Raw genomic sequence first — 18372 nt, forward strand, 5'->3', positions numbered from 1 at the left:
TCCACTGCATTTATTTTCTAGTGATGGGTCAGCCTATTTACACTTCCGGGTGAAAATCAGTGAGATTTATTTTTACCGGAACCCAGAACCTAAAAAGAACAGACAAAATTTGCTTCCTGCTGGAGTTCCCAGAAGAATGTATTACGGGTTACTTTTAAAATAAATACTCCAGGCTGAGGGTGCAGCTCAGTGGTAGAGCGCTTGCCTCACATGTGCAAGGCCCTGGATTTGGCCCCTGGTACTGTGGGTAAATAAGTAAATATCTTGTACTTTAGAGAGGCTGTTGACCATAAGACCAAAAGACAAGGTTGATGACGCTCAGGAGCGAATTCTTTTTTATGGTTACTAATGATTATTTTCTGTATACTAAGAATCCCCAGCAGTGTAGTAGATGCCAAAGATCCGGAGGCAAAGGAAAATCCTATCCAGATGCCAGTTGCACTGTCTTAGTCACCTTCTCAGCTCTGGACACAATACCGGACACCACAACTTAAAGGAGACTTTTACTGTGGCTCAGTTTGTAGAGGGTTTAATCCGTGGTTGCCTGGCACCGAAGCAGTACGGTCTGGTGGAAGGGCCTGGCAGAGGAAAGCAGCTCAGGCATGATGTACCGGAAGCAGAGAGAGAAGGGAGGAGCCGGGGAGGCAGATGAACCTTCCAGGCCACGCCCCAGTGACCGCTTCTCCAGACCAGGCCTCGCCTCCTGACTGAGTCCCTGCCTGCCTGCCCCACCCACTCACCTTGCGGAAGCCCCACCTGAGAGGGCATGAGGCCTTGGGGGGCATGCAGATCTAAACCAGAACACGGCAGCAGCATTAAAGGGTAGTAAGTGGGGGTGTAGGACCCTGGGAGAATGTACCTCAGACTTTCCGGCTGTGCCTGCATCCCACGCTCCACTGCCCACTGACTGGGAGAATCTAGGAATGCGACCCTGAGCGAGCTGCTGTTGCAAACACCAGCCGCACCTTTTCTGGTAATGAGGGAGTAGTCCTAGCTCAGTATTTGGACTACATTGTATTTAATTTTGTTTCTTTGTTTATTGAAGTACTGGGAATTGAACCCAAGGGCCTTTGAAGTAAGCTACATCTCCAGCCTTTTTTATTTTTGAGTCAAGGTCTTTCTAAGTCACTTGTGTTTTCCAGGATAGGCCTAAACTGTCACCCTCCGGCCTCAGCCTCCCAGAGTCCTGAGATTATAGGTGTGTGCCAACACACCCAGCCCGGACTACATTTTTAAGAACTGTAGGGATCCACATAGCTTTTTTTTTTTTTTTTGTACCAGGGATCGAATTTGGGGCCTTCCGCTTGCGAGGCAGGCACCGGAACCACTGAGCTAAATCCCTGGCCCCACATAGCTTCTTTTATATTACTTTGGGGAAGGAACGACAAAAAACAAGAAAGAAGTTTGTAAATTTGAAATTTGTTCAACTTTTTTTTCCGTGTTAAAATACCATTTTGAATGGGTAGAGAATTCAGATAGAATGGTTTGGGACCTATTGGCTGAATTACAAATTGGGGTAATTGTCTTTGATTTTTGTCCAAGTCAGGGTTTCTCAACTGTGGCATGATTGACCTTTTTGGACCAAACACTTGATTCTCAGGAGCTGCCCCTGTGGTATCAAATGTTCAGGGACATCTCAGCCCTCTCCCTGTCTACTTGGTACCAGTTTCCACCAAGTTGTAACAAATAAGATCACCTCCCAGCGTTGGCCAATGTCTTTTGGCAGACGAAATCTCTAGTGATCTGAAATAAGATGTGACCAGTTCACCTGTTTGTACTCAGTGCTGCAGTGACATATTTCTGTGTATCAGTAAGATCTCCACTCTAGGACTGGAATGGAAGTAGACCCGTTAATCTTCTGGACACACAGCTCTGCCCTTGGAATGACAAGCTGGACCCCAGAGCCCATGATCAGGTTAAACTCTGTATGCATATTGTTCTGCGACATCTGGAATTTTCTAAACTTCATAATTTGTACAATTTTTAGGAAGTCCGAGAACATCAGTTCTTTGATTAAGACTCCAAAAGCCCATGGAATTTCCCTGGAAGACAGATAAGATTTAAAAATTGGCTTGCAAATAACAAATGAAGGGCTTCTGCTCCGACTCGCCATTCTTATCCTGGAAGCAATGAGATTGTGTGAGCCTCGTGGCCCAGCGGACATGATTAGTTCTCTCATGTGCTGATAATGAATAGCTCCCCAAGCCCAATTAGCTGTAATTCTATCAGTCATTTCATTTGGGTAACATTTTGTTTCAGGGGAAGGAAAACAGCAGTGTTTTCCTTGGAGATCTGTAATTAAGCTGTGGTATTTGGCGGGCAACTTAGAGGGAAGCAATGTGCTTACCAGTTTCCACCCATTCCTCCCACAAGAACGGCACTGTGCTCCGGCACTGTGCTCCATTCTCAGCAGTTAGGAAAGGCTTTTATTTCGCCCATGGGTGCTGTGTCTCTAACTGCACACCTGCTGCCTGTGGCTGGCTGCACTGTCAGCCCCCGTTTGGCTCCCACTGGAGGGCTGTGAACGGGGTGTCCCCACCCTTGAGCCGTGTGGCATCAGGCACTGAAAGTCCTCCCCTTGCGTGCAGCCCCCCGTCCCACCCTGAACATCTGTTTGAGTCCAGAAGACAATACAGAAATGCGCGTCCTCTTGTTTTCCTTCCCGGCATTACGGCTCTGTCACTTGGAATGTGTGCTGTTATGCTGATGGTTAATGATAGTGGTAGTGTCTGTCTTTCTTTTTCCAGCAGGGACTTTAATGGAAAAGTGTCCTTCCATTTGAATTTAGGATGTGTGAGAAATTCATAATGCACCCTTATCTGTTAGAAACCAGAAGATACTATTTTATTGCTATCTAATTACTGGGCATTGGGGATTTTTGTTTTGTTTTAAATTGTACTGGGGTGGAACTCAAGGCCTTCACATTGCAGTACATCCTCAGCTTCCCCCTTTTTAATCAGGGTCTCTTTTTGTAAACAGGGTCCGGCTAATTCTCTTAAGTTCCCCAAGCTAGGCTCAAACTTTCGATCCTCCTGTCTCAGCCTCCTAGAGTGCTGGGATTACATGTGTGCAGTGCCATGCCCAGCTACATTGGGCATTTTTAGTCTTCACGCCCATCGTGGAAAAAGACTTGGATGTGCTTTGGATTTACTTTAAGCACTTTATACTTTTATATATACAGCTTGTGGCACAAATTGTTCTCTTTTTTTTTGTACCGGGGATCAAACTAAGGACCTTGTGCTTGCGAGGCAGGTGCAGCGCCACTGAGCTACATCCCTGGCCCAAATTGTTCTTTTTTTTTTTTTCTGGTACCTGGGATTGAACTCAGAACCTTCCGCTTGCCAGGCAGGTGCTGTGCCACATCCCCGGCCCAGTGGCACAAATTAATTAGTGTACTAGGAAAAGTATAATGGGTGATTGTGTTGCGCTTGACATTGATTTTGCTCACTTGTTGTCCCACAGCTGGCCAAAAAGATCCGTGAGAAGTTCAACCGGTACTTGGACGTGGTCAGTCGCAACAAGCAAGTCGTGGAAGCGTCCTACACGGCACACCTGACGTCGCCGCTGACTGCCATCCAGGACTGCTGCACCATCCCGCCCTCCATGATGGAGTAAGCCCCGCCCTCCGGGGTCCTGGGCCTGGGGTGGAGTCGGCCCTCACTCTCATAGGCTCAGCACCTGTGTTGGTAACCGGACGTGTGTAGCTTCTTTCCTGTTGTGTAAGATAAATCTTTTACCTTTCCACAGAGTAATTTTTTAGGAAGTGTGACTCAGGGTTCTGCTGTCACAGAATTCCCAGTCAGCGTCTTTGTCACTGTGGAACTCAGGTCTGGGTTCCACAACTCAAACTCAGACTATTGTTTGAGCCTGGAAAATTGCAAGGTTTTGTTACAACTAAACTCTTTTTTTTTTTGGTACCGGGGATCGAACTCAGGTCCTTGCGCTTGCGTAGCAGGCGGCGAAACCACTGAGCTAAATCCCCGGCCCAACCGAACTCTTTTTTTTGTATACTGAACAACGGCCCCAGTTCTTTACTTTGAGACAGGGCTAAGTCACTAAGTTTCCCAGGCTCGGCTCGAATTGGCTATCCTCCTGCCTCAGCCTCCCAGAGTGCTGGGATTACAGGACTACGCCACCTCACCGGGCTGTGAATCAACTGTAAAGCCAAGAATACAATAGTCTCCGGGATATGGAAACTTGCTTATTTTAAGGGAGTGCCTTTTATCTTTGAAAGAGTCTCACAAACTCATACTTCTTACTTAGAAGATATTATTATTAACATTTCTGAAGAAATGCAATAAGGTAATATTAAAACAGTAAAATCGATGCCCAGTCAAACATGTTTTTATCTATTAGCCAAGCAATATTTCTAGCTGGACAGGTGTAAGGTCCTGAGATGCTGCCAGTGTCCATGGAAAGAACAGTTATGTAGAGGGACAAGGAACTTAATTTTCAGTCTGATTTGTTTTCTGTGTGTCCTTAACCTGGTTATTCAGTGTGTAAGTTTAAGCTCTGTTTGCTGTCAGTGTAGACAGAAATCTTATTTTACCAATTTTCTAGAGCTACTTAGAATAAGTAAAAGATCTTCGGAGATGGATCCCCGTCCTCACTGAACCCACCTCGAGTAGACGCTGGCTTTCCCCAGAGAGCCTGCTGTTGGACTGTACCTCATGCCAGGAAGCGTTTTCCAGGACCCCGCTTCCCTGGGGAGATTTCTTGACCACTACAAGCAAGGAAGGATATGATAGAAGGCCAGTGGACATAACTCCTTTAGAACAAAGGAAATTAACTTTTGATACCCATGCATTGGTTCGGGATTTAGAAACTCATGGATTTGACAGAGCACAAGCGGAAACAATTGTATCAGCATTAACCACTTCATCTAATGTCAGCTTGGATACTATCTATAAGGAGATGGTCAACCGTTCAACAGTTAATGGCTCATTTGGATTCTATCAGGAAAAATATGGTCATCCTAGAAAAAAGTGAATTTGCAAATCTGAGAGCAGAGAATGAGAAAATGAAGATTGAATTAGATCAAGTTAAACAACAACGGATACATGAAACCATCCGAATCAGAGCAGGTAAAAAAACTGGACATCAACCTAGAAAGGAGCAGAGTAACAGATATGTTTACAGATCAAGAAAAGCAACTTATGGAAGCAACCACAGAATTTACCAGAAAGGATACCCAAACGGAAAGTGTTATTTCAGAGACCAGTAATAAAATTGACACTGAAATTGCTTCCTTAAAAACACTGATGGAGTCTAACAAACTTAAGACAATTCGTTATCTTGCAGCCTCAGTGCTTGACAATCGCTTTGGGATTTTACAGATTCTGGAAGTACTACTAATGCTGTTACCACTGCTGCTAGTGACTTCTTAGAACACTACCCCAAGACATTTTCTTTCAACACTGTCAGTTGCTGAAGAAACTTACTACAAGATTATCCAAGTATATATGGACTAGAAAAGTGTTTCACGTATTTCAGCTTGATTTTGTCTTTATGTTGAAAAGCTGTCATCCAAAACCTCGTTTTTTTGAGATGAAAGAGCATTCTGTCCCTAACTTTTGATAGTTCATAGAAAAGGAACCAGAATTTTCTTGTGTTTGAACAACTTCATAAATAAAATTTTGTTGCTATCTGAAAAAAAAAAGATCTTCACATGCTTTAAAACTGTGTGAGTATAAATGTGAACTGGGACGTATCTGCCTCTTATTCCCCAGTAATGTTCTCAAGGCTGCGCGAGGGAAAGATGGGATAGTTTTTAGGGTTAATGTGTCTTTTCTTCCACGGCAAGTTTCCATGTGGGTTTCAGTGGTTTCAGAGGCAGCGAGCACTGTCAAGTCCTTATCTTTGCCTGTCTTTCTGGACCTCACCCATCTGGCCCGGAGGCACCTGGCTCTTCTGGCCCGACCTGGATGGGCATCGTGGGCTGTTGGGGTGAAGCCGTGGCTATGACTCCCCTCCCGCACACAGCCCCCCAGGGGCCGGGGCCTCAATGTCCTTGAGCCACAGTCTGCCCTTGGGGTGGGGACAATCTGTGTTGGTGACACTGCACTCCACGCTGAGCATCCAGTGAAGTCAAAGTGGAAAATACTTTGTAGATCGCAGCACTCTAAATAAATAGCAGCTTAAGGTTTCTGCACTTCCCCGTGGAAGTGAACATTTCATCTCTACTTAGTAAGCTTCTTTGTAGGAGCCAGGTCTTATATTGGGGACCAGTAACTCTGGGGTTTGGGGAAATTACCCCTGATCTAAAAATGAGGGTCCAATCCGGTTTTGAGACCCAAGAAAGATCATTTTCAGGACAGAGAGCAAAGATAGCACGATAAGAATTCCCTGGTAGGGCTGGAAGCAGGAACCAACCCCACCTCCAGCAAAGAGCACCTGGCCCCACATGCGGGTGCTGCAGAGCTGGGGTCCTGGCGTAGTAGCATGGAAATCTGCAGCTCTCACTGTCACTGCTGTCTGGTGAATGTCTGTCAGGGTCCAAGGAGCAGCTCGACAGTTGCCCTTCCCTCATGCTTCCCACCTCACTCGTGTTTTCTCTTCCTTCCTCGTGTCCCGGGAAGAATTCGCAGCTCCTGTGTGTGAGCACCCTGAGCTCCCATGGTGCAGAGCGTTGGTGCTGCACCCTTGCGGATGGGGACATCGCCTCCCCGCTGTTCCAAGAGGAACCAGCCCCTTCCAACTTCAGCCCTTGCACCTGGCAGTTGGTTTAATTACTGTTTGTTGCAATCCGAATTGATTTAAATATAGGTTAGAGAAAGTGGGCGTCTACTCTCAAGAAATGTGTGGGTTATAGGGGAGGCGGCAAATGCTGAACATGAAGAGGGAAAATGTGACGTTGTGCTTCCACAACACATCAGAAATGACCCCAGCAGGGAGCTGACGACATCGCTCAGTGGTAGCTCAACGTTTGCCTAGCGTGCAGGAGCCCCGAGTTCAGTACCCAGCGCCATAAAACAAAAACGTCCAGAAATGATTCTGTGAACTTCAGAAATGCACATCGAATTCGATCCAACCGTTTGGAGGAACATCACGAGCAAATAGGCGTGTGTATAAAGCTGCACGTGTAAAAAGCAAAGCGCTGTACCATTTGGAATACAGAAAATTGTAAATACTCTTTATAACTTTATAACCAGCTGGGAAATGGCCTCCCACCCACACACACCACATGATGAGCTGCAGTGCAGGTGTGGACAGGGCACGTGCACACCCACACACGCACCTTGCAAGCCAGTGACTTCCATTTGGAATGCGCTGGGCAGGGCTCAGGTTGGAGACACGGGTCGCATCCGCCTCCTTGAGCCGCCTCCTTGAGCGCAGCCCAAGGCCACCTTGTGGTTGGTGAATGACACGTTATCTGTGGCCTCTCCCAAGGGGACTCCTCCTGTAGTTCGGGTCAGCATCCGAGGGGCCTGGCTCAGAGATGGCCAGGGCTGAAGCAGCAGCATCCCCCTCACTCTAGCAGGGGACAGAACCTGGGACTTGGCACGGCGCAGGGGCTCATCCGGGATGCCCGCTGTTTGCAGCAGGAAGTGACAGCGAGGACAAGCCTTCCTCCTCTCAGAACCAGTCCCCTGGGCTCTGAACAGCGCTGTCTTTCTAGGAAAACATGCAGGGATTTTTGGAGCAGATCCTGGCTGCCGGTTTTCTAGCCACTAGCTGAGCACCAGCACTCTTAATTTTACAGGAACGCTGCAGCTTTATAATGAAGGCTCAGAAATCTTACAGGGGCGTCAGTTATTAGGGTGACTGCGGTGAGAGGCTTAATCCCAGCCCAGCCCCTCCCAACTCCTCTCTCTGCAGGTTCTGCCTCCTAGGCTCTCCCCGGCCCCCTCCCACTGCATCCTGTGTCCCCTTCCGAGAGGAAGTCCTCAGTTTGAACCCCAGGGCACTCAGGTAGGGATTACCGCAGGAAGGAGCCCGCAGGCCCTTGATCAAAGACAGCTTTTTTTTGACACAAGGCAAACTTGGTTTCCGAGACATAATTCTTTGACTTCCAGGTTGATCTCGGGAAGACCTTTAAATCCTGAGCCTTGGTTTCCCTATCAGGGAGAGCTGTATGATGACAGTAGCCACCTCACCAGGTTGTTGTAGAGGAGAGGTTTTGTTTGTTTCTTTGTTTGTTTTGGGTTTTTTCAGTCAGGGTCTGGCTATAGAGACCCTGTCAAACTCCCAGCAATCCTCCTGCCTCAGCCTTCCGAGTGCCAGGATTATAGGTATGCACCACCGTGCCCAGCCAAGGGGAGAGGCCTTTAGATGATACTTTGACAAACTTTCTATTGGATTCCTATGCATTTATTCCAATGTCATTCTCTGTCAAGAGATACTGGGTTTTTTTCCCTCTTGTGACATAACACAAGGTTTCTTTTAAAAACAAATACAGCTACATTTTAAAAATTGAATTATTTTAAGTGAAAATATTAAGTGGCAAAATTGTGTGAGTCATATAGAAACAACTGAAGCTGATGGCAGATAGACTCGTGATTATTACTGAAGTCCTTCCAAAATGTGAGATATTGTAGTTTTGTTTGTTTTGTTGGTTGTTTTTGTTTTTGTCTTTTGAAATAGGGTCTCACTATGTAGCCCAGGCTGGCCTCAAATTCACAGCGATCCTCCTGCCTCAGCCTCCCGAGAGCTGGGATTACAGATGTGCGCCACCACACCCGGCCCAAGATGTCGTAGTTCTGAAGGCAGACTTCACTCTCTATGCCTGTGGACCGATCCTGCCACGTGCATCCATGCTGCTTTTATATAAATACTGTAAGCACTGGACTTAGGGTAAAGGGCCTCCACTCCAGGTCTGGAGCGTGTCCTTTCTCAAGTCATCTGGGCCCAGAAACATCCTTCCTGAACTCAGCACTGGCCTGATGCCACAATCGCTGTTTGTCCAACAGTGTCGCTGCTTCCTCTCTGAGTCTGGGGAAGATGAATCCGACTTAGGATGATGCTTTTGTAAATAATTTCAATCAGCAGCTCCTTTTAAATTTTTGTCTCAGACCAAGCTTTTCATTTCTACTGATTTATAATCCATATTTTATTTTCTTACTGGGCCTTAAGAGTGCATATATTCAAAAAAAGAAAACAGAATAAAACAGAACACTCAGTTCGGAAGAGAGGGCTCTGACAGCTGTGTTGTAGACGCAGTCTGTGTAATGCGTGCTGAAGACTATACGATGGGATGACCGCAAACTGGTGACACCGATTCTTCAGAGGAGCTCACCACTTTCCTACTGGGACCCAGCGGCTCTGGAGTCTGTATGCAGGAGCCTAGGAGGTTACTGACTCACAGAGCCTCTGTCAAGAAATGAGCTGAAGACTTAAGATCCTCCGGACAGACGGACAGATGGACAGACAGGCTAAGGCTGAAGCCAGGACCACATCGTCTTTGATGTCGTGACTGAGAAGGAGCATGCTCGGTTGCCTGTCTGTTCGGCAGCCCTGGGAATTGAACCCAGAGCCTCCTGTGTGTCATTGCGCCACACCCGGCTCACACTCTGCTTTGTGATCCTTTTGGCCTCTGCTGCAGTGGAGAAGAAACCCCGTCAGCAGGGCAGACAGCTTCTCACTCAGCTAAGGAAGGAGTCTCTCGATTGTCAGCAATCTCTGAGGGCCGCCGAGTGATGGGTGAGGCCCGGCCGGACACCCAGCCTTCGCTGTGCCGCTGTGGGCCGACAGCGGGACGCCCTCACCACTGCTGCTCGGCCGGGCAACCTTGAGAAGCTCACTGGGCTCTTTGGTCCTTGGTTTCCTCCACTGTAAAATGAGCAGTTACAGCCGGGCGTGGGGGTGTACGCCTGTGATCCCAGCACTCGGGAGGCTGAGGCAGGAGGATCGCAGTGAGTTTGAGGCCAGCCTGGCCTCTATAGTTAGTTCGAGGCCAGCTGGGCTATGTAGCAAGACCCTGTCTCAAGAAACTCCACTGCACAGACCTTTCCAACTCTCAAGATTCATTTAATTTCCCCTAAACTTGACAGAAGCATTGTTTTGTAACTGTAGCCGTTGCCGTTGTAGAGAGCCTGTTGCTCGGATTGGTAAATCCCAGAACCCAGGAGGGAATCTGTTCCTCTTCTGTGAGTTGCATGATCCTTTCCGAGGTGAAGTCCTTCCCTCCTTACTTTGTTTGAAAATTCAGAGGTGTGTGGAAGAAATAGTTCAGCTGGGCATGGAAGAAGGAAGAGGATTTGAAGGCAGGGAAAGATGGAGGAGGAGCTTGGGTGGAGAGAAGGGTCCGTGGAGAAAAGCCCAGGAGCCCCGGAGACAGGAGGGCATGGAAGAGGCAGCTAGGAAGCCAGGCTGAGCCCAGCCCCAGAGAGCCTCGAGTGCCGGATGGAGACTGAGTTGTGTTCTGCGGGGGCTGGGCTCCCTTAGGGAAGTAAAGGATCACTGGCTCCTCCCTCCAGAGCGCGCAAAGTGACAATTGGAGACACCTGTGTTGCTTGCTCGAGTGAGGGAGTTTAAGTTTTGTTTTGTTTTGATACTGAGGATGGAACCCAGGGCCTTGGCACTGAGCTGCAGCCCCTGCCCTTTTTAAATTTTGAGACAGGGTCTCACTAAGTCACTGAGTTGCCCAGCCTGGGCTCAAACTTGGATCCTTCTGCCTCAGCCTCCCAGCGTGCTGAGATTACAAGCATGCGCCACCATGCATGGCTAGTTTAAGATTTCTGAAAAATGGAATGAAAGGATGTGACATGAAATTAAGGTATTTTACTTGTCGACCGTGTGGCATCGGGGAGACCTGGTCTGGTTTTACTTACACAGGTGAGGAGTGAGAGGAAACCGGAATTTAGCTGTTGGCACCACTCCCTTGGGCTCTGGCTGGGGCAGGATCAGGTGCTGAAGTTGATGTGCCAGCCCTGAGCTCAGGGTCCCTGTCACTTTCAGCTTGCTGTTGGGCACCTTGCTGGACCGGGTTCTCCAGGAGAGTTTGCCAGTGGAGCCAGCGCTGGGTTTGAGTCGCAGGAGTGAGGACTGAGCTGGGATCACCGAGTTCCTCCACGAGGCAGACACTGAACAGTGCTACTCAGCGTTTCCATGTCTTCCCCAGCAGTTGTTACTGTCACCGGGCCCTGTCCGCATCTTGAGCTCCGGTGGGAAACAGGTCGATGTTGACTTAATGACCTCGGTTATCAGGTGCACTGAATAAGTTTTATGTGCGAGGTGAATTTTATAATACAGTGACGCCTCGGTTGTCGAAGGGCTCCAAGCTCGAACTTCCTAGTACCCAAGTAGCAAAATCTGAAAAACATTGGCTCGGTGCTCCTGATTTTGCTTGATAAGCAAACCCAGTCTCCGACATGCCAGACCCTGTGGGCCGAGAGCGAGGTGCGTGTGGCATCTCTGCCCGACACAGGGAGGTGTCCAGACGGTCACTGCGCTTTTTTGTACTTTCTGTGTATAAAATATCGTAACCACGGCTCCAAACAAAGTTAGCGATACCTGCAGTAAAGCTAAGAGGAAAACAGCCACGATAGAGTTAAAGAAAATCATTGTGAAATTTGTTAAAGTCTTGAAAAAAATAAATTTATAAGTGTAATTTTTGTCCTCAGAACCAATTATTTGGCTTTCCATTATTTCTTGTGGGAAAAATACGTTCAGTTCTTGAACTTTTCGGTGTTTGAACATGAATTTGGAATGAATTGAGTTCCACAGCCACGGTGTCATTGTACACAAAATTGCCAAACCGTTTTCCACACACTTGCCAGTGTCCAGCTCCAGGCTGTGCCCGTGAAGGGCGTCCTGCCGGCAAAGACTGTCTCCCGGGGCCTGGGGCACCAGTGGACTGAACCAAGGCAGCGGGGCAGGTGTCTGACCGAGTCTGTCTTTGGGAGCAGAAGCAGCGTAGGAAGAGGCCTCGGAACGCGGGAGTCGGCGGGAAGCAGCGTCAGGGAGGCCTTGCTCTGCAGGTGGGTCTCAGAAAAGGAGCTGGGCACGGTGGCTCACGCCTGTGTCAGCACTCAGAAGGCTGAGGCAGGGAGGTCTCAGGTTGGACCCCAGTATGGACATCTTAGCGACTTAAGTGAGACCTCATCTGAAAATAAAAACAGGGCCAGGGTTATAGCTCTGTGCAAAGACTCTGGGGTGCCACTAAATAAGTGAGTAAAAAAATGAAGAAAGCAGCAGGGTCCTTCTGGCCTCATGACTCCTTTCGTTCGGCCTCTGTGCGTAAGGTCAAGTTTACGACAGGCCTGGTCCTTGACAAGAAGCTTGATCTGCTCTCAAGCCCCTTCTTAGAAAGATGTGTTTTGTATGTTTGTCTGCAAAGGGCCACGCAGCAGATTTTACTCTTCCGGTTCATTCTCCTGCCCTTATGCCGCCATCTCGGTCCCTTTGACAGCCATCACTACTGCAGGCCAGCGAGCACTGCAGACACTGTTGGTGGATTTGGGACCAGAAGGACTTGAGTGGGACTCAACCCAACAGAGTCTGTGGAACACTTCATATTCTGAAAACCTACGCAGTGACTTCACTGAATTTATATATAAGAGTTGCATGTGCTTATGTCTTAGTGAAATGGCTCCTTAGGCTGTGATATCTGTGAACATTAATTCACTTACACCACATCGTCCTGGAGCTCCTGACCTGGCAGGAAGGCGAGGAACTCTGCCCGCTCCCACTCTGAATGAGTTTCTCTTTTAAAGATAAAGTCTTCGATCAGAAGCCAAATCGGAATGGCCCATCCACCCATGGAAGTGCTCTGCTGGGTGCTGCTCCTGAGACCCTCACAAGGCTCTGAGGTGATCGGCCATAAAGCTCCCGTGGTCTGCTTGGTTTCTTTGTCAATGTAAAGTCTTGCTGTAGTATCAGCTTGTGCCATTTCCTCTCTAACTGTGTGTGTGTGTGCACATGCACGTGCACACATAGCTCTGGGACTATTGCTAAACATCCTGACTGCAGGAGACCTGCCTCGCTGCTTCCAATACTGAATTCCACCAGCTGCCTTTTATGGATTTTAGGCAGAGGTGTTTTTGTGATATTTTTCTTTTTTTTCTTTCTTTTTTTAAAACCCAGTTTCTCAAACCAACCAGTGGACTCTACCAGCTTTAACCAATAGACCTTCCCTTCACTGGACACCGAAAACCTTTCCTTAAGCCTTTTCTGTTTGCTAAGAAGGTGGAGACAGAGGCGTTCTGTCTGCGACCTCTGAGACCTGGCTCCTCCTCCTGTGCTCCAGGCTCTGGGTCATGTTCACACTGTGTTCACACCGGGAAGGGACTCCATTTGCACACCCATGGGCCACAAGCTTGCATAGCGTGTGTTCCGCAGCACAGGCCCCTCCCTCCCACCTGGTGCGACTCCAACAAGGTTCTAAACGCTGCCGTGACCTGGTCTCACTCTGTGACCCAGTCTCACTGCCCGTGCTGCCTGCTCTCTCCCCAGCAGTCTGACCACTGTGCACTCTGCCAGCGTAGGTCCGGAAGGTCTGTCTGTCCTTCCTTCCTTCCTCCATCAGAAAGCGCTGGGGCCCTGTGGATAAACAGAGCGAAGGATCTCCCTTCATCTCCTCCATGCAAGAAAGAAAGGCATCTCGACCCACGGCTGTGCACTGTGCTGTCACAGAAGTGCCACGGCACAGCACCGTTCGCTCCCTTGGTACCCCCTCCTGTCCCAGCCCCTGGGAGGAAGAGGACCGGTCCGCTGTGGCTGTAACCCATGTCTGATCCCCCTGCCTGGCTGCTGTGCAGTTTCCCTGGCTCTCATGGGAACCACTAGACCTCGGTACAGGGTACGCCCTTCACCCCGAAAGCTTCACCTTCCAAAGGCCTCTGAAAGCCTTGGTTTCCAGCCAGGCCATCGCTCAACCCTGAAGGTTTAATCCTTGTTACTGATAAGAACAGAAAGAATGTGACTTATCACACTGATCTCTGCAGAACTGCAAGCAAAGCAAGCCACTGCCAGGACTGCCGTTATTTGACAGCTTTTCAGCGTGGCCATTCATTAGGGGTTGGAGTAGGTAAACTCCCTGTGGGAGGGGAGCGGGGCACCCCGACTTTATGAAAGCAGCCCCGCTTCTGCCCCTTGGCCCACCATTCATCAGAGCATAACTGTGTGCCAGGGCAGATGTTTGATTTTTATCTTAGCTCTTCCTTTGTTTAACTTTATTCTCAAGGGTGGGTAAGTGGGAGATAAGGGGTTCTTGTTTGATTCTTTTCAACTGGTGCTGCTCAAATATTTGGAGAGCAGAGCTTCCCAAGCAGTGGTCCTGGTGGAATGGAGGGAGGAGAGGAGGCTGGGGCTGAGGCTGGGGCTGGGGCTGGGCCAGGCCCGGTGCTGCTCTCAGGAGCAGGCAGGGAGCAGCCCCCGGCCAGCCAGGCTCGGGCTCCGCTGGGAGCCTCTCCGCCTTTAGCCACACTAATTCCAGGTGTTGCTTTCAAAGGAAAGGATCTATTTTTCTAACCTTTCATGCTTGTCTGCATTTTAGCAGTGATTAAAAACAAGCAAACAAGCCCCAAAATACTCCCTGCCCCATTAGCTGCCGCTGCGTGGGCTTTGTGTCTGCACCCGCCGATCGCTTTAAGCCTTGCTCTTCCGCAAAATCCACAGGGATTTGCTTTTTAAATCTTGGCCTTAAAAACACATCCATGAACAATACCGCATTTCACCGCCGACACCCTTGGAAGCCGAGCGGGGTGGAGCTGTGTGTGCCTCCATGCGTTGGGCAGGCTTCCCTGGAAGTGTTTGGGGAAACCCAGGATTCTGAGCAAGTTGCTGGCAAGTCGCCTTCCCTAGGAAATTTAAACAAAGACCAAGCCAGAGATTCAGGAAGTAAACCCCAAATGGTCTGTGTGTGTCTCTCCTTTCTGTCTTTTTTCTTTCTAAACTGGGACTCTGCTGAACAGTTGATTTATGAATCGAGGCTGAGTGAAATCCAATTGGAACTCACTCGAACACTGTTTTGATGTAAGATTCAAAGCTTTTGCAAATTTATTATATCTCCTACATTTGCTGATCTCCTGCTTGTAAATCCTGTTGAAGGAGAATAAAAATGACTGCAGCCTGATGGGAATTAAATGTCTGAAGTTCAAAGCCCAGTGCACATCAGAGCGGGCGTCAATCACGCACACATCTTGGAAGGCAGGAGGGGAGCGGGTTTCTCCATGGGGCAGAGATCAAAGTGGGCGTCGAGGCTCTGTTTTCTCCCTCGGGAGGCTGCTTCGATCAGTTGTTCATGAAAGTAAATCCAGAAGGAAGTTTTTTTCCCTCTTAAGGGGTAGGAGAGACAGTTATTTCTCTTCAGGCACTGGTTTTATCTTATGAAAATATCCAATCCAATATCTCCATTTTGTAGGGTCAAGGTCTAAAGGAGATTTAGATAAGATTTTTTTTTTGTTATCCTGACTAACTTTTTAAAAGCGTGAGTATAAAGTAAACCGAACCTCTTCAGGTGAATTGCCTGCTCATTTTATAAGCAGATGTGTGAGTGCAGCAGCTCCTTAGCTTTTCACAAACCTAGAATTACAGAAATGTGACCAGCAGTGAATTCCTTTCTCAGTGCAAAATCGTTCCAGTGACCCCAGCTGTAATTGACCATTTCTGCAAAGTGTCTCAAGAGTACTTTCATACTGCCTGCGGCCCCAAGTCCCGTGTCATGCCGCTTTTTATAAACGGCTCTTCTGAAAGGCACATGTGCACACAGTGCGTCCTGCCTGGGGAAGGGGCAGGGGTGACTGACCTTGACTCGCTGCTCTCCTGTGTCGGTCTATAGCCTGGTACCTGGTGGCTTGGGGAAGAGCAGAGAGACAGTGGTGTGCACCTTTGCTTCTCTCAGCCTGGCAGCCACCTGGCCTCCCGTGTGTCACCTGCTTTGTTGCCTGGCCAAATTGTGGCTGGTATGGGGTGCAGGCCCCGTGCTGGGGTGCAGGACAGGCCCCGAGCTGAAGTCATTGCTGTCAGCCAGCAGCCAACAGCCCCAGGAGGTGCCACGCCTGGGGCAGAAACAAGTTCTTAGGGAATCAGAGTCCGCCTGGGGGAAGCTGAGACATCTCGAGGGCGTGGAAGGTTCTAGAGGGAATTGGGGGTTCAGATGTTGGGACGGGGACTAGTTAATGGAGTTCCATGGCCATGTTGGGAACTCACCCTACTTAACACACCTTTTATCTGGTCGGAGAGGAAGGCAAAGTGATTAAGGTTGCTCAGGTGATACATTTGTTCCCTGTTTATAATAAACCTTAAGGTTTTCACTGGTGCTGCGACTTGAATGTTCCCCTTGGATGTGTGTTGAAGCCCCGTCACCAGCATGGTGATGTTTATTAGGAAATGGGGTGTCTGGGCGATTAGATCCAGAGGGCAGAGGCCCAGGAGCCACCTCTCCCTTCCACTGAGGACGCCGTAAGACATTGTCATCTTCGAGCAGAACGTGGCCATCCCTAGACACAGAGCCCTGGTGCTGCGCTCAGAGACTTCCTAGCATTCAGCAAGCAGCTCCGATAGGCTGAGATAATTGATTAGCATTTCTTGATATGAGCAGAATCCAAAACAGATGAATAGTCAGTGGCTGTGACTATGAGGCTAAGATGGGCCTGATTACAGAAGGACGTAACAGGACGAGACTCTGAAACAGAAGGACCCAGGCTGCCGAGACATGGAAGGACTCCTCCTCAGCTTCCAGGGCCTGGGGCTGAGAAGGACAAGGCCTTGAGCTGGACCTTGGAGACACCGGAAGCCTCTCAGGCAGACGGCACTTGGAGAAGGAAGCCGAGTGGGGAGAGGCCAGGGAGATGACTGAGCGCTGGTGCTGCACTGCAAAACCAAGCACCTGCTCCGATTCACGAGTCACTTACACTTTTTTGTCATAAAAATGTATCTTCTCCATAAAGGAATTCGACCATCTAATAATCATTCCCTGGTTCCCGGAGCCAATGTGCATTTCGCAGAAGCCGGGGGCCCTGGCACCCTTCGGCTGGACTCCAGCCCACGTGAGGGTGGCTGCTGGCCAAGGTCCTGGTGTGGACGCTTCCCCCAGCATGCTCAGCACCCTCCAGAGCTGCTCTTTCTTCGACTTCTCCCTATGCATCACCCGCAGGCAGCAGAGGGCTGTGTGGCTCATCCCTGGAAAGCAGTGCTGGGCTCGCCTCTCTCAGGGCCCTGACTTGCTGTGTGATCCTTGCTGTCACTTTTCTCTGCTGGGAAGTGGGCACACGAGGGGCCCCTGAGAACGCACAGCACAGCCAGCTATGGGCTACAGAGACCCCGAGGTGCCTTGTTCTCGGGATTTGGATCAAGTCAGAAGGCCTCTGAGGCCCCAAGACCTGAGCCAGCTTGAAGCTGTCCTGCTGTTTTACCGCCCAGAGAACTTGCATGTGGGACAGGACTGCTTCTCATTCCTCTGAGCCTGGCAAAGCAGGATTCCTGGTCCTTACCCCAAACTCCCATTTTAAATCTGACTCTCAGGGTAGATCCCCCGAATCCATGTTTCGGCCCACAGCCCGGGTGATTGTGGTGTAGCTGGAATTCCAGCGTCAGATAACCGACCATTGAGGTGAGTCATCTCCCCTGCATCCAGGACAGGCCCGGGCAGTTTGGGTGTTTGTGAGGATTGGTCAGCGTGGCACCTGTGTTGGACAAGAGCAACGCAACACATCAGGTACACAGTGGGAGCAGTAGCACAAGCAAGGTGCAGCGCCTGATCCATACAACCCGTGATGCATCCATAAAACATAAAGGTTCCCATAACAAGCACAACCAGGGCCATAAATGTGAAATTGTGGCGCCTGCCCCAGCAGATACGAGGCACTGGACATGACCTGAGACGTCGTCTTGGGGCAGGATAGTTCTTCCCGAGGAAGCCACCCGTGACCAGAGACAAAGCCTCCAGACCTCCCCTGCCAGCCCTGAACCTGCTGTTCAGTGGTGCCTCACATGGAGCTTTAAATAAGCAGGAAGTTCAGCATCGAAGTCAGGCCAGCCACGGTTCACAGGCTCAGTAGCCACATGGGGCTGCAAACATCTTCCACATTCTTCATCTCTGATGGGAGATGGTCCTCAGCCTAGACCAGAGCAAGTCCGCCACACCACGTGCTTTGGAAAATTGAGTCTTAGTGGAAGATGTCACACTCTGTCTCTTACGTTCTCTCTGTGGCCCCTTCCGCCAAGGTCAGTAGTGGGAACAGACCGTATACCCACGAAGCCTAAAGTAGGTGTCACGGGCGTTATTTAATGCAGGCTCCTGGGGGAACAGACTTGGGCAAGGAGGCGCAACGGTGTAACTGTCATGCGGCCTCTGCCCCGCTCCCCTGCCCGGCTCTGGGTGTCCGCAGTGGTCTTCTCATCTGGACACCTTGGGGCGAGTCCAAGGAAGACCAGTGATGTTGGTGAAGTGGCTGGCGAGACTCGGCTGCCTCTGTTGAGCCCCCGGCAGAG

At 49.5% G+C, this 18372-nt stretch overlaps 1 protein-coding gene and 1 pseudogene across 3 annotated transcripts in view; both read left to right on the forward strand.

Moving 5' to 3' along the window:
- The window catches only part of Cachd1 (cache domain containing 1), a 174720-nt gene that overhangs the window by 86957 nt on the left and 69391 nt on the right, over nt 1-18372 (forward strand). For all 3 annotated transcript variants that reach the window (XM_013071000.3, XM_021255596.2, XM_087212846.1), the window contains exon 3: nt 3463-3611. In XM_013071000.3, coding sequence (XP_012926454.2) covers nt 3463-3611 — 149 coding nt within the window. The remainder of the gene's footprint in view (nt 1-3462; nt 3612-18372) is intronic.
- LOC147827571 (coiled-coil domain-containing protein 90B, mitochondrial pseudogene) lies at nt 4566-10890 on the forward strand (annotated as a pseudogene).

This window comes from Heterocephalus glaber, unplaced genomic scaffold (assembly GCF_053883595.1).
Source record: "Heterocephalus glaber isolate CG9 unplaced genomic scaffold, H.glaber_assembly_v1.0 deba00001442, whole genome shotgun sequence".
Lineage (NCBI taxonomy): Eukaryota > Metazoa > Chordata > Mammalia > Rodentia > Bathyergidae > Heterocephalus > Heterocephalus glaber.